Source organism: Ochotona curzoniae, unplaced genomic scaffold (assembly GCF_017591425.1).
Source record: "Ochotona curzoniae isolate NIBS_2020 unplaced genomic scaffold, NIBS_Ocur_1.0 contig_2235, whole genome shotgun sequence".
Classification (NCBI taxonomy): Eukaryota; Metazoa; Chordata; class Mammalia; order Lagomorpha; family Ochotonidae; genus Ochotona; species Ochotona curzoniae.
The window spans coordinates 2,464,668-2,489,617 of record NW_024465384.1 but is presented as its reverse complement, the minus strand read 5'-3'; the positions used below and the strand labels follow the sequence as shown (position 1 = coordinate 2,489,617).

The 24,950-nt window shown below is 47.4% G+C and overlaps 1 protein-coding gene across 3 annotated transcripts in view; it reads left to right on the top strand.

Annotated features, from left to right (window-relative positions):
• The first annotated feature begins 16,876 nt into the window (after positions 1-16,876).
• Positions 16,877-24,950, top strand: part of BICD1 (BICD cargo adaptor 1) — a 156,828-nt gene continuing 148,754 nt past the window's right edge. For all 3 annotated transcript variants that reach the window (XM_040972215.1, XM_040972213.1, XM_040972214.1), the window contains exon 1: positions 16,877-17,089. In XM_040972215.1, the coding sequence (XP_040828149.1) occupies positions 16,877-17,089 (213 nt within the window). The remainder of the gene's footprint in view (positions 17,090-24,950) is intronic.

The window sequence follows — 24,950 nt, the reverse complement described above, 5'->3', positions numbered from 1 at the left end:
AAAGTCACCCTATATTTCCTCTAATTAAAAAATTATGAAGGCAGCCAAAGCAACTACATTTACTATGTTCTAAAGAGTTGAGAGTTGCAAGGACAGGCTAACCTTTAAGGTCACAATAGCTATATTTTGCCATAGCAGGATAGCCTTTAGGGTCACAGTAACTATACTTTTGCCATAGCAGGATGGCCTTTTGGGGTCACAGTAATTATAACAGGATAACCTTTAGGGTCCCAGTAACAGGATAGCTATATTTTTTGTCATAGCAATTTCAACCCATACTCCCATCACTTTCATTAGTTTGTGAAACTCTTATCAGGCCATTTCCCAGAAAGCATGCTAAATATTTGGGCCAGATCTCAGAGCAATGGTTAGGCACACAGTAAGGTGTCTGGAAACAGCATGGGCTTAATTGTACTCCTGTGCGTAGTTAAAGGCCCACTCACCAAGACATTATCAGTAACATTAACTTTTAAGCTCATGTTGGTTGTAAAAGCCATCTTACAGGGGCAAACTATGCCTAATAGATTGCAGAATTCTTAGTGGGGTGGTTGAGTGTCCATGCAAACAGGGGGTGAGACTGCGTCAAGGTGGTCAGAGAGAAATCCGCCGGGCCCTGCCAAACAGCTGTAAGCTCCCCCAGGCCCTGCCAAGCAGGGGAGCTGTTCTCTTCACACCTTCGTGTCATCCATACCTACTGCACAGACCCCAGCAGTCACTTCTGTGCTATTGGGAGTTATTAGAGGATATTGGCTGAAAGGATGTTTGCCTGGCTGTGGGAAGTCTTATTGAACTGGAGTGGAGTGTGGGGGCACTTTCTGACCCACTCAGACCCAGCACCTTAACAATGGGCACATTTTAATATTTTAGGAGAAAAACCTATAAATTTCTTTATTTTTGCCTTTTTGTTTCTATGCTAAACCCTTACATTTTCCCCCCTTGAGCATTTAGTACCACTAACCACGCTGACAGGTTGTCCTGTACGAGTTTTCTGCCCTTAATCCACAGGGCGCTGACAGCAGGGGACACCTGCGCAGGGCTGGGGAGATCCCCAGTGACAGCCTGAAGGCTGCCAGCTGCTGCTAGAAACTGGACGCCCTGCAGTGAAGCTCCTCTTTGCAGTCAGCACCCACTCCGTTCACTCATGTTGAGAACCTGCTTCCCCCCCGACACTTGTCTCAGAGCAGTGACAAGTGTGCCATCATGTTGCAGCGTGACAGCATGTCTATCTATAGTCTCAAATCCACAAACGCTGTAGATTTCTGTCCCTCATATTTCTCATTGCTTTGGGAATATCTGGTAGGTAAAGTGCTTGGGTGGCGCCTTTCCTAAGAGGTTGATGTCGTTGTTGCTGAGTCAGGGCTCGAATCTTGTCACTGGCACCAGGCATGCCACCTAATCCAGAATGGCTTTCATCAGCTGCATGAATGAACCACCCAGCCCCTGTGCTGGGAAAATAATCATTTCCCTGAGTTTTTCTGGATTTCCAAACCCTAGTATGCCAGCACAGAAGGTCTGCTTAACTAAAAACAGCATGTATTAACCAACAGTAAAGGATAAGGGAAAAGAAAGCAGGTCATTGTGAGGGAAGAAAGCCTTAAAAAGGCTGGATCACAGACTGTCTTGTTTAACAGTTGAGAGCTGGTTTGGCTTGGGGCAGCATTGGCCAATGGAATTGCCACCAACATCTGGGCCAGTTCCTATTTCTGTAGAGTCCCCTGAATCAAAAGTTTTGTACCTTTCAATTTAATTGCATTTTGTCTGAAAACTAAATGGTCAAAGATCTTCTGTTTGCTGATTGGTTCCCTAAATGCCTGCAGACGGCCCATGGTGGGCTAGGCTGAAGCTAGGCTCAACCTGGTTCTCCAACGTGGGTGGCTGGTAGGGATGCAAGTTCTTTTTTTTTTTTTTTTTTTTTTTAAAGATTTATTTTTTTTATTTTTTCATTGGAAAGGCGGATATACAGAGAGGAGAGACAGAGAGGAAGATCCTCCGTCCGATGATTCACTCCCCAAGTGAGCGCAACGGGCGCAACGGGCGCAACGGGCCGATGCTATGCCGATCCGAAGCCAGGAGATTCTTCCGGGTCTCCCACGCGGGTGCAGGTTCCCAAAGCCCTGCCTTCCCAGGCCACAGGCAGGGAGCTGGAAGGGAAGCGGGGCTGCCGGGATTAGAACCGGCGCCCATATGGGATCCCGGGCGTGCAAGGTGAGGACCTTTAACCACTGCGCCACCGTGCCGGGCCCTAGGGATGCGAGTTCTTAAGGTATCACCTGCTGTGTCCCAGGATGTCTGTCAGCAGGAAGCTCAGGTCACAGTGCAGCGGGACTTGAGCTAGGCTCTGGTGCCAGATGTGAGTGTCCCAAGCAGTGGCTTAACCACAGAATCAAATACCACCCCTGGGTTTTGCATTTTTAAATTTTTAAAAACAAAATCAAAAGAAGACCAAAAAAAATTTTTTTGTGACATGTAAAAATAAAAACAAATGGGCTTTTCAGCGTATTTATTGGGTAGTATTAGTGCCCCCTCTGTTCTGCTTGCAATTGTCTGTGACTGCTCTCAGAAGGTCAGTTACTGGACTGAGCTGTGACAAGGGTCACGGAGTCTGCAAGAGCCAAGGCTGTTAGGCCTTTTACAGCAAGAAGTAGAAGTCTCGATACTTGTCTCTTCGCTCTGCCTTCCTGCTGTGCACATCTCAACAGCCCTGCCCCACAGTGAACACAGAGTTGATAATGTCTGATTAGAGTGAGGGGTTTGGGCTGTTCCTAACTCTAAGCCAGGGCAGAGAACTCCATGGAAGACACAGCTGGGTTTGGCCTCCAGCTGTGCTGCTGGTGCATCTCACTACAGTGAGCACCAGCATTGTGGTCTGGGAAATGCACATTCACACTTCACAGCTGCAAAGAACTGCGAGGATACAGTGCTGGACACAAAGTGCTTCCTCTGTCAGTCACACTTTTCCCTGATTCCCTGAGACGCAGGCTCTGAGCTCCTGGGGACCTACCTGATTCACAGGCATGATGTGCAGGTAAGATCCAGAACGTGGAGCAGGCTTTCTCTGTGGTTCTCCTGTAGGTGAGGCTTTACATGACCTTCCCTGGCCTGTGTGGATTCTTTTCCAAGCTGAGGTAAGCACCTTTAGCCCGGGCTCTGGGAGCTCTGTGCTACACAGTAATACTGTGGTTGATGGAAATAAGATATGCTGCTTTTCTTTTCTTTATTATTATTACAATGAGTTTTATATGAAAAACATAAAGATGTTCCTTCTGCTGGTTCACTCCCCAAATGTCCACAACAGGCAGGCTTGGGCCAGGCTAAATCTAGGAGCCTAGTCCGCAAACTGAGTCTCCCATATGGAAAGTAGGGACCCAACTACTTGATCTGTTACCTGTCACCTTCCATGGTGTATATTAGCAGGAAGCTGGAATTGGAGGTGGAGCCAAAACTAAAATTAAGGCATTTGAGGGTGGGATGTGGATGGCCCATGTGGTGTTTTAACCTTTGCTTAGTATGTGACTTTTCTGTTTCACTGAAGTTCATTAACTTTGCTTTCACTTTCACTTAGCTCTTGTTTATGTAAACATATCAAGATTTATACTCACAATTAATCTCATTGTCCCAAAGTATTTCCTTGAATGGTGGCAATTCCAGAAACAACCATAATATATTTCAAAATATTTGTGGAAAGCAGAGTTAAAAGATAAGTTTAGGGCCCAACACGTTTGCCTATTGGCTAAAGTCCTCACCATGCACGCACCAGAATCCCATATGGGCACTGGTTCTAATCACAGCTGCTCCACTTCCCATCCAGCTCCCTATTTGTAGCCTGGGAAAGCAGTCAAGGACAACACAAAACCTTGGGATCCTGCACCTGTGTGGGAGACCCGGAAGAGGCTCCTGGCTATTGATGGGCACAGCTCTGGCTGTTGCGGTCACTTGGGGAGTGAGTCAATGGATGGAAGATCTTCCTCTCTGTCTCTCCTCCTCTCTCTCTATATATCTGACTTTCTAATAAAAAAACAAATAAATCTTAAAAAAAAGAGATAAGTTTGGAGGTGGACTTGTGACTATAAGGTTATACTGCTTGGACACCCTTATGGCATGTCGGATACCTGGTTCAAATCCCAGCTACTGTGTACTTCTGATCCAGCTTCCTGCTAATGTGTCTGGGAGGCCCAAGTACTTGGGTAAGTACTATCTATGTGGAAGATTAAGAGATGGAATTCCTGACTCCTGGCATCAGTGTGACTTAGCCTTGGCTGTTGTGGGTGTTTAGGGAGTGAACAAATGATCTCTATTTCTCTGTCTCTACCCCTTGATCTGTCATTCTACCTCTCAAATCAGAAAATCACATTTTTTAAAAGACAAATTAGAAGCTAGCACTGTGAAGGAACAAGTTAAGCCAAAATCTGCAAAACTGGCATCCAACATAGGCGCCAGTTTGATTCCCAACTGCTCTGCTTCCCATCTAGCTCCCTGCCAATATGTCTGCAAAAGCAGCAGCAGATGTGCTAAGTCCTTGGACCCCTACACCCACGTGGAAGACCTGGATATACATCTTGACTCCTGGCTTCAGCCTGAACCAGCCCCTATCTGTTGTGACCATTTGTGGGAGTGAACCAACAGATGGAAGCTCTCTGTCACTCTCTCCCTGCCCCCTCAGTAAATCTACTTTCAATTTAAAATAAGTCCTTTTTTTAAAAAAGTTTTATTTTATTTTTATTGGAAAGTTATATACAGTTATATGTATAATATGTATATGTATATACAAATGTAAATATACAGTTATATATAGTTATACAGAGAGGAGGAGAGACAGAGAGGAAGATCTTCCATCCAATGATTCACTCCCCAGGCAGCTGCAATGGCTGGAGCTAAGCCAGTTCAAAGCCAGGAGCCCAGAGTCTCCCACACAGATATAGGATCCCAAAACTTTGGGACCATCCTCATCTGCTTTCCCAGGCCACAAATAGGGAGCTGGATGGGAAGTGGGGCCACCAGGATGAGAACCGGCACCCATATGGGATCCTGGTGCATTCAAGGCGAGGACTTTAGTTGCTAGGCTATTGCCTCGTGTCCAAGTCTTTTTTTTTTTTTTTTTTAAGTCTAAATTTATAGGCCCAGCACAATGGCTCAGTGGCTAAAATCTTTCCCTTGCAAGCACTGGGATACCATATGAGTGCCAGTTTGTGTCCCAAGTACTCCACTTCCCATTCAGCTCCTTGTTTGTGGCCTGAGAAAGCAGTAGAGGACAGCCATCTATGTGGGAGACCCAAAGGAAGCTCCTGACTCTTATCTTTGTATCAGCTCAGCTCCAGGCATTGCATCCTCTTGGGGAGTGAGCCAGAAGATAGAAGATCTTTCTCTCTGTCTCTACTTCTTTCTGTAAATCTGTCTTTGAAAAAAAAAAAAAAGACAGACTAAATTTATTACACTGAAAATGTTTTAATTCTATATTCATTTTCCATAAGGCACATTTTTAATGAACTTTTTGAAACTCTTCTGTGTACAGATTTCAATAGTTTTGCATGAAATAAACTTATCTTTTATTCCCATTTTCCAGGCATATTTTGAAATATCCTTATATTAAAGACACATACTATAAGCATTAAGCAGTTGGTTCTTTTTAAAAATTTTATTTATTTATTTATTTATTTATTTATTTATTCTATAAACAGTCGTATAGGCTCAGGGATTTCCAGAGCTGTGCCGATCCAAAGCCAGGAGACTCCAGGTCTCCTATGTGGATGCAGAGTCACAAGGCTTTGGGCCATCCTTGACTGCTTTCCCAGGCCACAGTAATGAGCTGTATGGGAAGCAGGGCTGCCGGGATATAAACTGTCTCCAATATGGGATTCTGGGGCACATGCAAGGTGAGGACTTTAGCCACTAGCCTACCATACCAGGCCCTATTTTTATTTGAAAATCAGGGTTTTATATAGAGAGAGATAACAGGAGAGACAAAGAGAAATCTTGTATCTGCTGGTTCACTCCCCAATTGGCCACAATAGCTGGAGTTGGGCCTGTTTGAAGCCAAGATCCAGGAGTTTCTTTTGGGTCTTCCACAAGGGTGTAGGGGCCCAAGCATTGGGCCAGCCTCTAGTACTTTTGCATGCACATTAACAGGGAGCTGGACTAGAAGTGGAGCAGCTGGGACTTGAATCAGTGCCCACATGGGATGCCAGCATCGCAGGCAGATATTTTTGCTACTATCCCATGGCGCCAGCCCCAACTGTGTTTTTAAATGTTGCTCTCTTTGTATGTGAAATGTCGATGCTCATCAAAGCTCAGCTCTTGTGATGACTGTAATATCTCAACTCCACTTGTGATTTGGACAGAATCCACAGGGGTGAATCAGTTCATTTCATGAACCTTAGTCAAGTTTGCCGAAACCGACAACAGCTGAGCTATATTTATGTCATATTCTGATGACCCAATGAAAAAACCCAACTATAATCTGGTTCCTTTTCTGAGAAGGGAATTCACTTAAAATACAATTCCTTTTTATATTTATCTAAATTAGGAGCTGTATTTTCTTTGATGCTTTTTTGCTTCCTTGATCTCTAGAGGTCATTATTGAGTTCTGCCAAAGTATAGAGCTTTAGCACACCACAGACCTGCTTTATGGTAAATCTTAACGTTTTCATCATCTGTAGAGTGAGGATGACTGCTTCATTGCATCCTCCCTAAGGCGGTGTTTTGCATCAGAGGAGAGCTAGGAGCTGAAAGCAGCAGAGAGTGAGAGTTCCTTTACCAACTTGTGTAAAGCTGGCTCCCTGCCTGGTCATGGGCAGCTGGACCTTGAGTGCCGTGGCATGACCAAGAGATGGGTCCAGACACACAGGCACATTCTGGTGCTGCTTTATCCCCTGCCCAACAAGTGTAGCTGTGAGGGACTCACAGAGCCTAGCAAGGGATATGCCTAGAGAGGTGCTGAGTCCTGCCTTTTGCTTGGGTGTGGTTAAAGAACCTGAAAGAATGATGAGCTGACCATATAACCATAGGACACATTCATTGACATGATTCTGTTTTAGTATCAGGTGTTTCAATAAGAAGTCCCTTGCTTCATCACTTATATTCTCTCCCTTTAAACATTTATTTTATTTATTTGAAAGATAGAGTAGCAGAGAGAGAGAGAGAGAGAGAGAGGTATCTTTCATCTGCTGATTGATTCCCCAAATAAATGCAATGATCATGGTTGGGCTAGGCTTTTATTAGGAGCAAGGAGCCTCTTCAGAGTCTCCCGTATGGTTGCCAGAGCCCAAGTACTTGAGTCATCTTCTGTTACTATCTCAGAGGCATTAACAGGGAGCTGGGTTGGAAGTGAAGTAGCTGAACTTGAACTGGTGCCCATATGGGATGCCTGCATTGCCAGTAGTTGACTAACCCATTGTGCCACAAAGCCAGTCCTCATCCCATACGTTATTTGGTGGATTGGGTATGTTTCTTGTTGGGTGACAGTTCTTGGGCCTTGTGTCTTGGTTGGGTGAAGCTAAATTACCGAAATTTCCCAAGTCTGAAGGCTTTGGTCTGTATATGCTTTTCTACCCTATCAGCTCAGCCATGGCAGCTAAGTTGGTGTCTGATTACTCTGTAGCCCCAGCTTGCCTATTGCTGTGCTAGTCTGATATTTAGATTGTAGGATTGGGAGTTAACACCACCAAGTGACTTTTCTACAGACTTTCATCTTCCAAACAACACCTTGTCACCGATGAAAGTGGTGTTAGAGGCCTTCCTATTTGCTTTATTCCTTGGAATGATTTCTTAATCATCCCAGAAACAAGGTAGGAAGAGACTCACTGTTTACAGGTGTTGATGAACAGTCCTCTGCTGGAACAGTACATCACATAGAAAGAGAAATAAAATGAAAACTGAGCTTATAGTCATGAACCTTTGCAAAAGATAATTTTTATACACGGGAGAAGGAAAGAAATGAGTATTGTTAACTGACATACTTTGGGGCCCAGCATGGTGGCCTAGCGGCTAAAGTCCTCGCCTTGAACGCCCCGGGATCCCATATGGATGCCCAGTTCTAATCCCGGCAACTCCACTTCCCATCCAGTTCCTTGTTTGTGGCCTGGGAAAGCAGTTGAGGACGGCCCAAAGCCTTGGGACCCTGCACCCATGTGGGAGACCCAGAAGAAGTTCCTGGCTCCTGGCTTCGGATCGGCATAGCAATGGCCATTGCACTCACTTGGAGAGTGAATCATCGGACAAAAAATTTTCCTCTCTGTCTCTCCTCCTCTCTGTATATTTGACTTTCCAATAAATAAATAAATCTTAAAAAAAAACCCAAAAAACTGTCATACTTTGATTTCAGTGCACCTAAGGGGTCTATTGATTTGGGCTTTTTGGACAGATATCAGTTCGTGCTCTTAGTAAGAAGTAGACTGGAGGAGGAGCTACTTCTAACTCCTCCTGCCAGCTGTAATGAGAGCAAGGTTCAGGCAAAATTACACCACCCACAATGATGTTTTTAAGGCATGTACTTGCCAGTAATCAGACACAGCAGTTCCTGCTACCTGTCCTGTTGGATCAAATGTTGGCCGAGCCTTGTCCCACTAGGTGCTAAAACACTTCTTGTTTTAGTAGTTCATTCGGAGGCAGAGTTATCAGTATTTTAGAGGCAGGATGTGGCTGGCCAAAGCCAAGAGTCAGGAACTTCTTCTAGGTCTTCAAACGTGGGTGCAGGAGCCCAAGCACTAGGGCCATCTTCCACTGCTTCCCATGTGCATTGGTAGGGAGCTGGATTGGAGGTGGAACAACTGGGATATGAACTGGCACCCAGATGGAAAGCTTGGTATTGCAAGTTACAGTGTAGCCCCTGTAGTGATTTCTTTTGTTAATGATTTTAAAATTTCTCTCAGCACTTCACTATGAGCTGCCATAGGCCAGAGGTCTTTATGCATATTTTGCCATTAATCTTCATCAGAATTCCAAGAGACAGGTACTATCATTCCCTTTCTGCAGAGGAGCCTGTGAGGACAGCTGTCTCTGCAGCTCAGACCTGCACTGCTAACAATTCTTGTCTCTCCAGGTCCACTTTAGCAGTCCCATTTTTCCATGATGCATCTGAGCCTTCTCCATCAAGTGGAAGACACCACAATGAGCAGGTGTATGCTGAGCTCCAAGTGCAGATGCTATTAAACCTGCACAGGGATGGCCACTCATGCTGAATCCTGTCCCCACTGCATTCCATCTGTACTTTCAATTAAGGCACCAGTTCCTGCTTGACAAAAAGGGGATCCTCCTTGCAGGGCTGCCTGCACTTGCCATTGGGTGCAAACAGTGTCAGTAATGTAACTTTAATCTTTTGAAAATTTCCCATCCTTGCACTTGATTCTCTGGCTTGAATTCCTGACACAGAGACAGGAAGTTGGATTAAGTTCAGCTGAGGGCCCATTCCCACCCCAGAGGCAGCTGTAATCATAAACAAGGTAGGAAAAAAATTTAGAGGGTACTTCAAAAATAGTATTTTAAAAAGGGTTATTTTGTTGCAATTTTTTTTTCAAACCCATGCTGGTTTTTGTTTTTTCCAGAAAGTTTTCACATATATAATCTCAGCAATGTTTAAAGTACATGCAAATGTGGCCCTTTGGTGCAGCAGTTAAGTCACCATTTGGAATGTGCTCATGCCATTTCATAGAGGCTGGTTCAAGAGCCGGTTTCTTGGCTTCTGACTCAGCTTCCTGCAGATGTGCACCTCATGGGGCAGCTGGTAAAGGTAGGAGACCCTTGTGGGGTTTGAGACTCCTTCCTCATCTATGGTTGGTGTGGGCATTTGGGGAGTGAGCCAGGGGATGGAAGATTTCTTTGTTTTTCTCTTGTGTTTCTCTCCTCTAGTACTCTCTCAGTGCCTTTCAAATCTAATAAAAAATTTTAAAAAGTATAAATAGAAAGATAAGAATCTTCAGTTCTTTTAAAAACATTTATTTTTATTTATTGGAAGGCAAGGGTAGAGGAGAGGAAGAGTAGAGAAAGAGTGGGAGGGAGAGGGAGAAAGATCTTCTATCCTTTGATTTACCCTCAAATTGCTACAAATTGCATGTCTAGGCCAAAGTCAGGAGCCAGAAACTCCATATGAGTCTCCCTTGTGGGTGGCAGAGACCCAGCTACCTGTGCCATCCTCACCTACTGCTCCCAGGCTGCGTCAGCAGGAAGCTGGATCAGAGTAGGTAGGACTCAATCTAGGCACTCGGATACAGATGAGAATGGCTCACGTGGTAACTTAACCTCCATACCACAACACCCAACCTGATCTTAATATAGCAACTTACCATTTTTTCTGTTTTTTTTTTTTTTAACAATTTATTTTTATTGGAAAGGTAGATTTACAGAGAGAAGGAGAAACAGAGAAAGATCTTCCATTCACTGATTCACTACCCAGGTAGCTGCAGTAACTGAGCTGAGCCAATTCAAAGGCAGGAGCCAGGAGCTTCTTCTGGGTCTCTCACTCAGGTTCAGGGTCCCAAGGCCTTGGACTGTCCTGCTTTCCCAGGCCAAGCAGGGAGCTGGATGGGAAGTGGAGCAGCCGGGACATGAACTAGTGACCATCTGGGATCCTGACTTTTGCAAGGGGAGAATTTAACCATTAAGCCATTGAGCTGCACCCCCTTCCCCTTTTTTTAAAAAAATCTTTTTCTTTCTCAGAAGTAATGAAAACAATGGAAAGAGCAATGACACTTTTTAGTTGGTTGGAATACTTCAGAGAGAGGTGCCAGTGTGAGTTGACAATTGCTTGGGTCCTATCAAACTGAGGGGAAAGAAGAAGAAAATCAATGCTGTATTGATTTGATCTCTTTGGAGAGTAGATGTGTAGTGATGTGGTGAAACAGACTGGGCAGGTGGGCAGCAATGGGCAGGCCTTTTAGGGGGCCAGCGGACACGCACAGGCCGATTCACAATGTTGTTGGTAAAGAAGGAGAGCAGCTCTATGTCCCAGGAGAGGTTGAGGGCTGAGCCGTCAGCCCCCACCAGATGGACCCTCCCTGGCTTATGTCCAGCACCCCAGTGTGCTGCACTGGTCTTTCTTCTTGCAGATATAGACATGACCCTGCTGCTTTTTCACTTGGCATTGAACTGATGGTTGCCCCATTGTAAGCCTCTGCTGCACCCCTCGTTCTTTTTATTTTAAAGATGTATTTATTTTTATCGCAAAGGCAGATTTACAGAGAGGAAATAAAGACAGAAAGATCTTCCATCTGCTGGTACACTCTCCAAGTGGCCGCAATGGCCAGAGCTGATCTAATTTGAAGCCAGGAAATCAGGATCTCTCATGCAGGTTTAGGGTCCCAACTCTTTGGTTCATCCTCTACTGCCTTCCAAGACCATAAGCAGGGAGCTGGATGAGAAGAGAAGCAGCTGGGATGTGAACTGGTGCCCATATGGCACCCTATGCATGTAAGGTGAAGGTTTAGCCACTAGGCCATCACGTAATAAGCACCCTCTGGAGCCCTGCCCAGGACACCACTGTGACCAAAGGGGGTGAGGGGTTGGAGAGCCCATCATACCTTGGAGGCGAGTGATGCTGAAGTAGACAAGCTGGGGCTGATTTTAATAAGTGTGGGCATGCATACACACACATATATATAATACTGCAAGATGTTAGACTGCCTCCAGGAATCCATCCCTTTCTCTTAGCTGTTTCTTAAATATGGAGTTGCCCAGAATCTATTCCCTGTTGTCCATTCTCTTCATTCTGTACACTCTGATTGGGCTGTCCCCACCCCAACACAACTTTTCATGTGCCTTACATCTCAAACTTCCAGTGTCAGTCTCCTTACAGTCTAATGATGTCCAACAAACACATCTGGTTTCTCAACTACTAGTTTTTGGTTGTCACTTTTGTTTTTGTTTCTTTGTCGCTAAATCTTTGACAACGGTTGTTGCATCTCCACAAGGAGGGACCTGTGAGTGGTCATGGTAGGTGTCTTGCAGACACTGTTTGAGATGTCCGCACACCTTGTTGGAGGGTCCAGGTGTGAGTCCTGGCTTCACTTGTGGGAGGTTTCAGCTTCCTGCTAATACCAGGAGACCAGAATGGAGTCTCTTGCTCCTGGCTTCTATCTCTCCTAGACCAGACATTGTGGGCCTTGTGGGGAGTGAACCAGCAGACAGAAAATCTGTCTCTCCTCTCTCTCTACCTTTCAAATAAATCTTTTAAATTTAATTTTTAAAAAAGATTAGTTATTTGAAAAGCAGAGTTATAGAGAGCTCTTTTATCCACTGATTCACTGCCACAATGACCAAAGCTGGGCATGTCCAAAACCAGCAGTTTCTTCCAGGTCTCCGTGTGGGTACAGGGGCTCAAGCACCTGGGTCATGTTCTGCTGCTTTCCCAGGTGCATTAGCAGGGATCTGGAGGGGAAGTGGAGCAGCCAGGACTGGAACTGAAACTCTGGTGTGGGATTCCAGAACTGCATGCAGTGGTTTACCTGCTATGCCCTGTGGTGCCTGTCCCAAATAAATAAATCTTTAGAAATAGAAAGAGATGGGAAAATGTAATTTCAACCTAAACCGAGTACCTGGAGAACACGGTGCCTTTCTAGAGAGCATGGGGGCTTGGCTTGTTGTGTAGCTAAGAAGCAGCTACAGCAAACTCATGCATCTGGGGAGAGAGCAGCTCCTGGCTCCCCCAGACTCTGTATAAAATGCCCTGCTTTGATCAATCAGCCTTTTCCAAAGGGAAGAGACATAAGTCGAATGAGGCGGCAGAGCCGAGAGCTCTGGGGACATGGCACCCAGGGCCCAGGAAGACCTCTAGGTGGAGGGTGGCAGGAACCACCAGGGCGTTCCCCACTGGGGACCATGGCAGCAGCTCCAGGACTGACATCTGTGCAGCCTGGTGACCTAGGCCTTCCGTGGGAGGCCATGACCGCATGCCTACTCACCTTGAGTTGCACCTGGAGTTCTCCGAGTGTGAAGAGTTCCTATCAGCAGAGCGGCTCACCTTAGCGCAGGGTCTCTCCAGATAGCTCCTGGGGCCATGGCGATGTCTGCTTAAGATTGTGTCCACTTTGCGCTTCTGCCTGGCTTCAGGCCGTTGCAGGCTAGTTTCTGCCCTCTATCCTACACAAGCTACTCTTGTCAACAATGCCCACTTCCTTGCAGACAAGTCCAGAGTGTTCTTTGGCCTCTACCTCTGGGTGGCCCTGACCAAAAGCTCCCTCTTTAGTCCCCTTTCCAATGCTTCTTCGCTCCTCATCTTGCTCCCACCACACAGACCTGTCCCTCCCAGTTTCTTTGCTGGGTTTTTTCCTTGCAGCTTAGCCTTTCCTAGGGGTACCTCTCAGGGCACAGCCCTGGCCTCTTCTCTATGTATGTCCTTCCCTAGGAATCTCATCCATTTCCAGGGATTGAAATATACTCTGGTGCTAATGATTTCCAGAGGAAAATCATTAGACCACCCAGGAAGTCTCGACTTAATTCTGGCTACACATCAAATTGTCTGCTTAATGTTTCCATTCAGGTTTCTCCAGCAAGTCTCAAACCTTGCGTGTCCAAACCAGAGCTTTCAGTTTCTAGGAACTCGCCCGCTCCTACCATTTCCCATGGAGCTAAATGGCGAACTATTTTCCCAAGTGCCCAAGACAGGAAATTAAATGTTGTTTTTGATTGCTTTATTTTCTCCCTAAGCCACAGATAGTCTTCAGTCAGATCCTAGGAGGTCTCCGCCCTGCCTCCATCATTTTCAGCCCCTCCTCCTTGCCACCAGCTCAGCTCAGACCACTGTGCTACTCTGCTTTTCTTGACAGTCACAACTGCTCCTGACTGGTGACTTCATATCTATCTTTGAATACCTCCAGCATTTTTTTTCTTGCAAGCAGTAGTGGTACTTTCTTTTTTTAAGGATTTATTTATTTATTGGAAAGTCAGATATACAGAGAGGAGGAGAGACAGAGAGGAAGATCTTCCGTTCGATGATTCACTCCCCAAGTGAGTGCAATGGCCAATGCTATGCCGATCCGAAGCCAGGAGCCAGGAACTTCTTCTGGGTCTCCCACACAGATGCAGGGTCCCAAAGCTTTGGGACCGTCCTCAACTGCTTTCCCAGGCCACAAGCAGGGAGCTGGATGGGAAGTGGAGCTGCCGGGATTAGAACTGGCGCCCATATGGGATCCCAGGGCGTTAAAGGCGATGACTTTAGCCGCTAGGCCACCATGCCGGGCCCCAGTAGTGGTATTTTTAAGATTAAAAAAAATTATTTGTATTTGACAAGTAGAGCTACACTGAGAAAAATGAGAAACAGAGCTCTTCCATCAACTGGCTCACTCCTCAAATGGCTGCAACAGTCAGAGCTAAGCCTATCTGAATCCAGGAACAAGAAGCCTTTTCCAGGTCTTCCACTTGGGTACAGGAGCCCAAGCACTTGGGCCATCCTTGGCTGCTTTCCCAGGCCATAAGCAGAGAGCTGGATGGGAAGGGGTGTAGCTGAATCATATGAAATGTTACTGTTGCAGGTGGAGTCTTAGCCCACTGTGGCATGGCACTGGTCCCAGGAGTGATATTCTTTAAAATTTTGTTTTTGAGGATTTAGTTATTTATTTGAAAGAGTTATGGGAATTGGCAGAGAGACAGACTGAAAAGATCTTCCATGTGCTGTTTCACACTTGCAAATGGTCTCAATGGCCAGGGTCGGCACAGACCAAAGTCAGGAACCTGCAGATCCATCTGGGTCTTTCTCCTTGGTAACAGGGACTGAAGCATGTGGCCCATCTTCTGATGCCTTCCAATATACATGATTGGAGCTGGGTCAAAGCAGAGCAGCTTACATAGGATGTGGCATTGCAGGTGGTGACCTGCAGCACAGTGGTGATCCTAGAAGTGATATTCATAAAACAAACAAACAAATTAGATAATTTTCCAGCTAAAGGCAGGCCTGCCCTGTCCTGAAAGCCTTTATTCTGACCTGCAAGGGAGCATTGTGCCTGCTTTTCTCCCCAGGCTGCCTGCTTCTTGGGCGCCTTGGGTCAGCTCCCCGGTATGTGCCCTAAATCTCAGCTCTTCTGATGTTCATTCTTTGTGCCATCAAAATCACATTTCTTGCTTTTTAGATAATAAATTTCATTTCTGCAGAGAGATCTCCACTGATCTTTCTTATCTTCACATTGCTCTTGCTTTTATTCACTTTTTAAATACACATGTACTGCTTCTTAGGTATCATATAATACCTAATTACCACCACTTGTTAGTAGATTAAATAAATTTTGCTTGTAAAATTTTAAATTTTACTTATTTTAAATGTGGCGGGGGGGGGGTTGTTGATAAAAGACAGGCAGAGAGATGGAGAGAGATCTTGGCCACTGGGGCAGGTCTGGAAGTTGGCCCCATTAAGAGAGAGGGAAGGAGCTAGTTAGCTCCATTCACCTGCCAGCCCACAGCCTCCCACATGTCCCTAAATTGCTCGTATTTGCTGTTATTACTCTGTTCTGTCGTCTCCTGTGCTCTTTTCCCTTGCTTTTAATCCGCCTTTGCCTTCATCTCCTCTGTGCCTCTTCCTCAGCACTCTGCACTGACTCTGACTTGTTTGTCTTAGCAGCTTAAAATGCTTAGCTGCAGGGTTGTCACTAATGCATGCAAATGGAGTCAACAGAAGGATCCAGTTTTGGGTTCAAATTAAGGCGGAGAGAGAGTGGTTTCACAGAAGCAGCCCTAAGTTCATGATCAAGGATTTAAGAACTGCCAGACTTGGGACAGAGCAATTTTTAGAGCCTTTCTTGGCCAGTTAGAAATGCAGTTGTGTGGGACTCGGTTGCTATCTCAAAGGATTGCGGAGCTGTGAAGAGAACAGCTGCAACGCACCCAGAACCAAGCTCTAGTTCACATGTTTACTGTAGGATCTTGTTGATTCCTTTTATGGGCAATGCCATGTAGTCTTTATGCATTGAAGAATCCAGCGCTTAGACGGAAATCCTAATAGGGCAAGGAGTGCATCTTCTAGACGCTTACTAGACGCCTGTTTTGTGGCATTTTTCTGAGCTGACATTGATTCTGAAATCAGCTGGGCGCAGAGATGCTGGGGCGCTGACGAGCCCTAAGGCTCAAGTGGGGAAGGAGGCACAGAAAAGCGGCCAGAGAGGCTGGTGCCTTGGGATACCTCTGGAAGGCTTTGGAGACGTAGGGGTTGTTGGGTGAAGGTGGCTGAGAAGGCTGCGTGGGCGCCGCCTTAGGTTGGTTTGGGTTTCTCGGGGTAGGCGCCCACTCAAGGCTCTCCGGAACTACTGGGGCAGGGGGTACACTAGGACTTGTACAATGACAATCTTGTTAGGGATGCCCGCCCCCCAGTGCACGCATCCCAGCTTCCCCCTCCCGGGACCCGTGTGCCCTCCTCACTGAGCAGTTGGCCGCAGCCCAGTGCGCCTGCGGGAGGCGCCTCAGGAGCTCCCAGCTGGTGCTGCCCCTCCCAGTGTACCGATTCCGCGCTCCCCGCCCCCCACCCCTGGCGGCAGCAGCAGCAGCGACCGGGCGGGACCGGAGGGCGCCGGGCGCGACTGCATCACTGGGCGCGGGCTGCTGCGGGCCCGGCGCGAGCAGGTGCAGCGCGGAGCGCGCGCCGCGGCCGGGAGCAACTGCAGTGGCTTGGCCCGGAGATATGGCGGCCGCGCGCCCCTGAGGACTACGAACCCGGAGCCCCAGGCGCCTCACCCGGGCCATGCGGCGAGGCCCCTGAGCGCTCGCGGCAGGGTGGCGGGGGTGGGAAAGGTGGCATCCCGGACGTGGTCCTCAGCGCCAGCCACGGGCCTCCCTCCAGTCGTGCCCTGCGCGCAGGGCCTCGGCTCCCTGGGGCGCGTCTCTGCGAGTCTCTGCACTTTGCCTGGCGTCCCTGCTGGCCCTACCGGGGTCTCCCCGCCGCCGCTCCTCTGCCTCGCGCTCCGGGGTTATGGCCGCGGCCGAGGCGCTGCAGTCGGCGGACCAGTACCAGGCCGAGATCGAACGGCTGACCAGGGAGCTCACCGAGACGACGCACGAGAAGATCCAGGCGGCCGAGTACGGGCTGGCGGTATTGGAGGAGAAGCTGGCCCTGAAGCAGCAGTACGACGAGCTGGAAGCTGCCTACGACGGCCTCAAGCAGGAGCTGGAGCAGCTCCGAGAGGTGAGGGTGTGAGGGGCTGGGGCCCGGAGTGGGTGGGAGAGGCCGGGCGCTCATTGTGTTTCTAGCCGAGAAGGAGGCCTGGGGATGGAGGTGGCTACTGGAACCCAGGACAGTTCCCGCTGGGGGGAAGGAGGTTCGGAGGGGTTCTCCAGGGCGACGTTCTGTGGGGTTGGAATGCCTGCGTCCAACTTCTTAGCTGCTGATGTCTTGTAAAAGCGGTGTCAGCAACAGTCCCGGGTTCGCGCCCCCCAGGACACATGGTCCCGCATGTATATATGTGCTTTGACTTTGTGCTGGATGGGAGAGGGAGCTGTGGGTAGAGGAACTGGTCGACCAAGGTTGGGCTGGGCTAGACGCTCTTCCTTCTTGTCGGCTGGCCGTGGTGCTTCCGGTCCTTGGACTGTAGGAAATGTTCCAGGGGCTTTGCTGGCTGATCCAGCTGCCTTGGGGTCACCGCTGAACCTGTGTGGACTGTGCAGGGCTTACGAGGTCACCCTGACCCGAGAGCGTGGAGCTCACCTGCAAATATTCCCGGAGAACCCGTGGTGGCTGTTGGTGCTGGAGGGGAGGGGGGACAGGGCTGCATTTCGGACAAGGCGCTCTGGCTGGAGTGTACAGAAAACCGGAATGTCACCCACCATTTGTTTGGGATTTGTTGGAAGAGAAGAGTGAATGTCTGATTTCCTGTCAAGTGCTCCCCCTTTTTCTTGAGGGTGGCGGGGACGGGGCTATGAATGTGTGTGAATGTGCACACCACGTTTGTCTGTGTCAAAGCTTATGTTTTAGATTTTTTTTTTTTTGGCATTTTAAATGTTAATTCTATCCAGACAAATAACATGACCAACTTTCTTATACAATAATTTTTTTTCTTGGAAGCATCTAGTGTTGTTACAGTTAAGGAATATAGTTAATAAAAATGTCCAATCAACCAGCCTCTGGAGTACATGCTACTAAACCCCAAAACATGAATATAACGCTTGTGGCTAAAAAACCCAAGTGAAAATTACTTTTCACGTATTAGGCAGCGAATGTCTAGTTGGTTCTTTTTATTTATCACATACCTGTCTGTTCTTAGCAGCAGTTGGATCTGTTTATGTTTTCCGACTTGGATTAGATCTGTGTGACATGTTTCACTGCGGTGACGTGAGCCCTGGTGGAGGAGGGAAGTGGAGTGAGGACTGTAATTCTGTAAGTCTCAGAGATGCTTGGCGCTGTCCTCATCCAAAGCATAGCTCTGCCCAGTGTGGGGAAGTGCAAACCGGACCTGGGAAGCCCTGGCCTCCGTTTGGTGTAGAGGGATACAGCGTAACCAGCCCTGGGTCCACCTTGATGTGGTTGTCAGTGGTCTCTAGAACACCATGAGCACTCAAGGCCCAAATCTGTCATGTGTTGGCTTTGGATAGACAAACAGCCTGGTTTGTGTTTGTCAAGTACAGCATGATGATTTCCAGTATGTACATACTATGGAATGGTTAAAGCTGGATAACAGATGAATGTGTTGCTTCACAGTTATTTACGTGGTGGGATCACTTATCCACTATCTTTTAGGAATACAGTGTGTCATTAAAAACTGAAGTCATCATGCTTGAACTTATTCCTCCTATGTGAGTGAAGTTTTGGGTTCTTTCACTGACGTCTGTCCACCTGTCCTCCACTCAACCACCCCAGCCTCTGGGGAATACCATTCCCCTTTCTCCCTTACTCTCTCTCTCCCTCTTTCTCTTCCATTTATTTAAAAGGTGGACAGAAAAGTACCATCCACCTGCTGGTCACTTCCTGAGTACCCACAACAGTCGGAACTGAGCCAGACTGAAGCCAGAAGGTAGAAACTCAATCTGCATATCCCATGTGGGTGGCAGGAAATGGAGATAGAACTTGATTCCAGGTGCCCGGATATGGGCCAGGCTATCCCAAACAGCAGCTTAAGCACAATCCCTGCCTCTGACATCTTCCTAAGAAAAATGAACTAGTATGGGGCAGATGTGTTGGGGCTGCCACTTGCAAAACTGATATCCCGTTTTGGAGCACCAGTTTTGAGTCCCTGCTGGTTCTGCTTGTGGTTCAATACCCCGCTAATGCTCCTGGAGGCAACAGATGATGGCTCACATTCTTAAATCCTTGTCACCCAGTAGGAGACTCCTGTGCAGTTCCTGGCGTTTGGCCTCAGGTTAGTTAGAGCCGTTTTGGGTATTTGGGCAGTGGACCAGTGGATAGAAGATATCTATGTATCTCTTCCTCTCTCTCATTCTGTCTGCACCGCCCCCCCCCCCAAGTATGTCACTTGGCCCTTTAAATAAATAGATGAATTGGCATTAAAACAAAACAAAACTATTAGTTTCATTGTAAGTTGTGAGAAAAAAATGGAGAAAATGTTTTGTAAGAATAATATAGCAGTGGCTTTTTAATAGAGAATAGTGTAAATACTATTATAATTTTCTATAAAAATATTTTTTTCTAAAACATTTTAAGCAAACTTTGGTCTGCATAGCAGGAAGCTAATAAAAACTGTGTAGGATTATTATTGCCAAGTGATAACTTATTTCTATAGGCAATTTGAGTTACAGTTAGCATAATAACATTATTTAAAGTTCCTAATAAACTGGCTAATAGAATTACATGAAAATATACTTTAGAATAATGAAACAACTACTATCTTTGATAATTTGGTAGTGGGACTTGTGGCTTTCCCACTTTTGATGTGGTTTATGTGTTAAGCCCTGGAATGAACTAAAGCAGTCTTAAGGACTGTTTCCTGTTTGTAAAGTCAGTCTAACATCGTGGTGCAAACAGAGGCTTTCAGATGATGGCAGTGTGACGAGGCTGCTTTTGCAGAATGTGTTTGCTGAGTACTCTGATGGGTTCCCAGTCAGGTTTGTGTGGTGAGTGAGGTGGTGTCACACCTGGGAAGTCACGTGTGAAAGGAAGCTTTCACTGATTCAGAGGCTCTTTCAGCAAATAGGATTCACTGCAACATGAGCAGGCCAGTTTGCGGGTGTGTCAACAGACAGCGATTGAATGGAGTACGGGGTGGGTGTTGGTGGTTGGCGTGTGGCCCCTGGCTCAAACTCTTACAGAGTGGGCACCAGGTGATATTGCCACCACCTTCCCAGGCTAGGTCCTGCTGTGACCGAGGCTGAGTTGTGTGCCTGAAGATGTGCCTGATCAAGAGAATGGGTGTATCCCTTTCCTTGTTGCTTCTTCCTGTTGGTCCAGTTGCTTTTGCTGCTGCCTGCTATTGTGCCCGGTTCTCTGGACTGCTTTACTCTGCTTTCTGAGGAGCAGGTTGTAAAGCCGAGGACTCAGTGGGGTCACCAGGATGTCCAGGAACAGTGTGTCTCCTTGGGGACTGAACACAGGTAGTGCCTGAGGGACAGTCAGCTATGTTGTGTCTGGGATCTGTGTGCGGTCACCCAGGCCAAAATAACTTCTACACTTGATCTTAGCCAAAAGGCCAAGGAGCGATCCAAAATAACTTCTGAAGGAGAGTCCTACAAAGGATTTGGGCACAACTTGAAGACATAAAAATCCTTCCATGTCATGTTCATGTTTTTTTTTTAATTGTTTATTTTTGACTTAAAACGTGATAGCAAAAGCAAAGGTTGAAATGTATAACCTGAAGTAGGGTTGGAAAGATCTGTGGGGAAGGGATGAGTCAGCATGATTGCTTGCGCTTTAGGGAAGCCCTGCTGAGAGCTGTGGGGAGCCAGCAGGGAGCTCTCCCCGAGTCCTCAGTTCAGACAGCGTGGGCTGCATGGGTTGCTACCCGGCACATCCTGTGGGGAAAGCCTGGCTCAACACTTCATTCACTGAAAAACAGTATAAGCTCTTCTCCCTCGTGTCCTTAGCAAGACTGTGGGCTACTTTGCATCTGTCTGTTTTAAATCATAAACTTGCATGAGAAGAAACCTTCAGATTACTTTTCCAATCTATGAATGGGCATGAAGAGGAAATGAAGGCTTAATCAATTCATTGAAATTGTCATGTTAACATCTCTCTTTATGTTTTCAGGGAGAAATGCTCTTATTTATATCACATTAATATCACATTAACTTAAACATTTTAGATGTTTCAACCTGTGTGTTGGAAGCTTCACCCACAATCTCAGCAAGCAGACTCAGTTACAGTTATGCTCAATTCTGTCTGTCTTGTTTTTGACCCGGTCTCTCAAACTTGTACCATCTCTGCTTTCTGTGTAAACTCGAGTTCTCGTCTCTGGTGAGAGATTTCTCTGTCAGATATCATTTCACAAGACTGTCATCTTTCATCACATTTCCCATATTTACAGGGACATGGATAGCAGACAAGCGTGAAGATGAGAATTTCTTGCTTGCAAATACTGTCTCATAATCATCATCTCTCTTTATTTTAATTTTATTTTTGATGATGTTCACATATTTTGTTATGCGAACTGACTGATGTTGCGGCTCAACCCAGCCTATCCTGCACCCCATCCTGGTTTGCAGATCTGCCAGTGGGTGCTATGGACTGGCCCAGCCTGGTCTGCCTCCATACCTAACCCACACATATCCTGGTGGGTACCAAACCTGGCTTGGTCTGGCTCCCAGCTTTGGTTCTTATGCTCACCTGTAGTGACTGTGTCCTGACAGAGGAGTTCCCCAAGCTCCATCAGGTCTCCTCCCACTGGCATTCCTTGCACACACCAGTGAGGTTCCTTGGGCTAGCCTGACTTAGTTCATCTCCTGGCAGGAGCAGTAGCCTTGCCCAACTAGCTCACACCTGTTCCAGTTTTTACTGTTGGGTGCTGCAGCCAAGACACAGCTGGCCTATACCCAGACATAGCTCTCATGTGATTCAGTGGGAGCCGAGACTGGGTCCAGCGCATCCTACAACCATCCTGGCTCTCATGAGCACCAATGAGTGCTGAAATCTGGCCCAGTCTGGTAACCCTCAGACCCAGTCCACATCTGCCCCTAGGGAGACTGCAGTCATGTCCAGCCCAGATTACCACCTCCATTCCGGCTCTCATGTTAACCAGTGGAAACCACAACCCAGCCAGGGCCTCCCCTTAGCTCCCAGCCAGGCCTGTTCCCAGACACAGATCTTGTGCACATTAGTGTTTGTTCTGACCCAGCCTGACATAGCCTATCCCCCATCTTGGCTTTTGCCATTGGATGCTGCAGCCTGACTGTCCTGGCCAGCCCCCAGTCCCAGCTCTCACTTGTGGGTGCTATAACCTGGCCCTGTGCAGTTTGTCCCATCCCTGGCTCATGCACAGCACCTGCCAGTGAGGCAAGGTTGGCCCAGCACTGCCTATTACGCCCCACTCCAGAACTACCCCTCACACTTGCTGACAGGTGGAGCTACCTTACCTGGCCTGACCCAACACCCAGGCCTGAACCACATGCTCGCCAGTGGGGGCTACAGCCCACTAGGGGAATTTCCCAAGTTCCCCCACCGGGCCCACTCCCAGATTTCACATGTACCAGTGGATGCTAGGCCCTTACCCAGTTTAGCCTGCCCCCTCTGTTCCAGCCTTTGTATGAGCTGGTGGATGTTGCAGCCTGGCCCATCCTACACCCTATTCTTGGGTGTAACTGTGGATGCTGCAGCCTGGACCTGCCTAGCCCTTTCCCAACCCCAGTACCTATAAGTATCAGAGGATTCCGTGGTTATACCTAGCTCAGCCCATTACTTCCCCCAGCTCTTAAACTAACCAGCGGAAATTGCAGTTCTACAGGGATGGACCCACATATCCCTCACAGAATCTGCCCCTAGACCTGGTTCTCTCACAAGCTGGTTAGTGTCATCACCCAGCCTAACATTAGCTATCCCCTGTTTCAACTCTCACTGGTGGGCTAGCCCTGCCAGGTAGACCTTCAACCCTAGTTTTAGTGTGCACCAGACAATGGTGGTTAGCTGTGATCCATATTAACTAGCCCAGCTGAGATCTCATATGTGTGCTGCTGTATCTGTCTGACCCATAGAAGTCCCGCAGCTTTTGCCCTCCAAACCACTTGATTGCCTGCAAGCATAGTGGCTTTGTCTATGAATATCCCTCAGAAGTCAATCCTCGCCTGCACCTTATTCCCTGAGAGGTCTTCTCTCCCACACATCGCCTTAACCCCTTTCCTGATCAATCCATAGACTATACACATGGAGAGATACCAGGCTTGCTCTGCCTACCTGGATGGAAGCTCCAAGTCTCCCTAGACCCCTGCTGGCACCATCCTTCTGGCCCCCCAAAAGCCTGCACCCCTTGCAGCCCAAAGGCAGCCAGCACACATGGCAGCTGCTGGCCATGGAGCATGAACGCTGCTCACAGCAGAGCCCCCCCCCCCGCCCCCCGTCATCATTTTAAATGCACCTGTTCTGGTCTGAAGGCCAGAGCTGGGAATTCAGTGGGTGGCAGGGACTTGAGCTGTCAGCATTGCCTCCAACACGCACATCAACAGAAGCTGAGTCAGAAGTGGGGACTCTTTGTGGAGCTCAGGTACTCTGATAGAGGACACAGGTGTCCTAACTGATGCTTTAAGCCTAGGCCAAATGCCCACCCCTTGAGTACTTTTAAAGGAGGCATAAATTGTATGACAAATCTAAATGCTCAAGTCTCAGTGTAATAAAACATATGAATAATTTGTGCATTTGTCATTGTAAACAATTTCTAGGATATGGGATGTATTCAAGGCTTTTGCCAGTTACCTCAATTGCATTTTGAATTAGGAGCAATGCAGACTAGCAGGACAGAGAAGTTGGCCAGGCGGGCAGGATGCGGGAGGGGTCCTTGGGGCAGCCCACCCTGGCTGACATCAAGGTTGCCCGGTCAGGGACAACAGCATTTGCCAATCTCTGGCTGGCTTTCCAAGGTGTATTAGTAGTTTTCATTTCAGAGGGGGCTTTTCCCATCTTTGGTTAGAAGAGTGATTGATAAGTATTGCATTTGGTAATTATGACGACTGATTACAATACTCCAAATTAGATAAAATCATATTTAAAGGAATCATTTCCTATTCCTCTTCTTTCTGGTTTTTTTTTTTTTTAAGACTTGTTTTATTTTTATTGGAAAGGCAGATATACAGAGAGGAGAGACAGAGAGGAAGATCTTCCGTCCAATGATTCACTCCCAAGTGAGCACAACGGCCAATGCTATGCCAATCCGAAGCCAGGAGCCTCTTCTGGGTCTCCCACACGGGTACAGTGTCCCAAAGCTTTGGGCCGTCCTCGACTGCTTTCCCAGGCCACAAGCAGGGAACTGGAAGGGAAGCGGGGCTGCCAGGAATAGAACTGGTGCCCATATGGGATCCCGGGCGTGCAAGGGGAGGACCTTAACCACTGCGCCAACGCGCCGGGCCCCAGTCCTGTCTGTTGTTAACACATTGGTGCGTACTCTTTTGTGCTTGTTTTAATTATTTCCACACACACTGCTCTTGTGCTTTTGTTTTCCAAAAAGCTGATTCAGCCATACATGCCCTACCCCTGATATGGCCTTCTTAGCATACCTGTTTCTTGCAGGGAGCTGAATGTTGAAGAGCACAATTTTTTAAAAATTATTTTCATTTTATTTGAAAGGTAGAAAGAGAGGCCTTCTGTTGACTTGTTTCCAAATATAGAGGTCTGGAGCATTGCTGAAGCCAGATGCCTGTAACTCAGGCTGGGTCTCTCACGTGGGCTGCAGCACTTCTATCTCCTCCCAGGATGTGCATTCGCAGGAAGCTGCATTGGAAGCAGAGTGGCTGGGACCTCACTCAGACACTTGGATGTGGAATGTGGATGTCCCAAGCAGCGACTTTCTGTTGCACCAAACAGTGGCCCCAAGACACTGGTGGTTTTTATTTTTATTCATTAATTATTTTTTAATTAATGTTTTTTTTTCCCTTAAAGATATGTTTTTATTTGGAAAGGC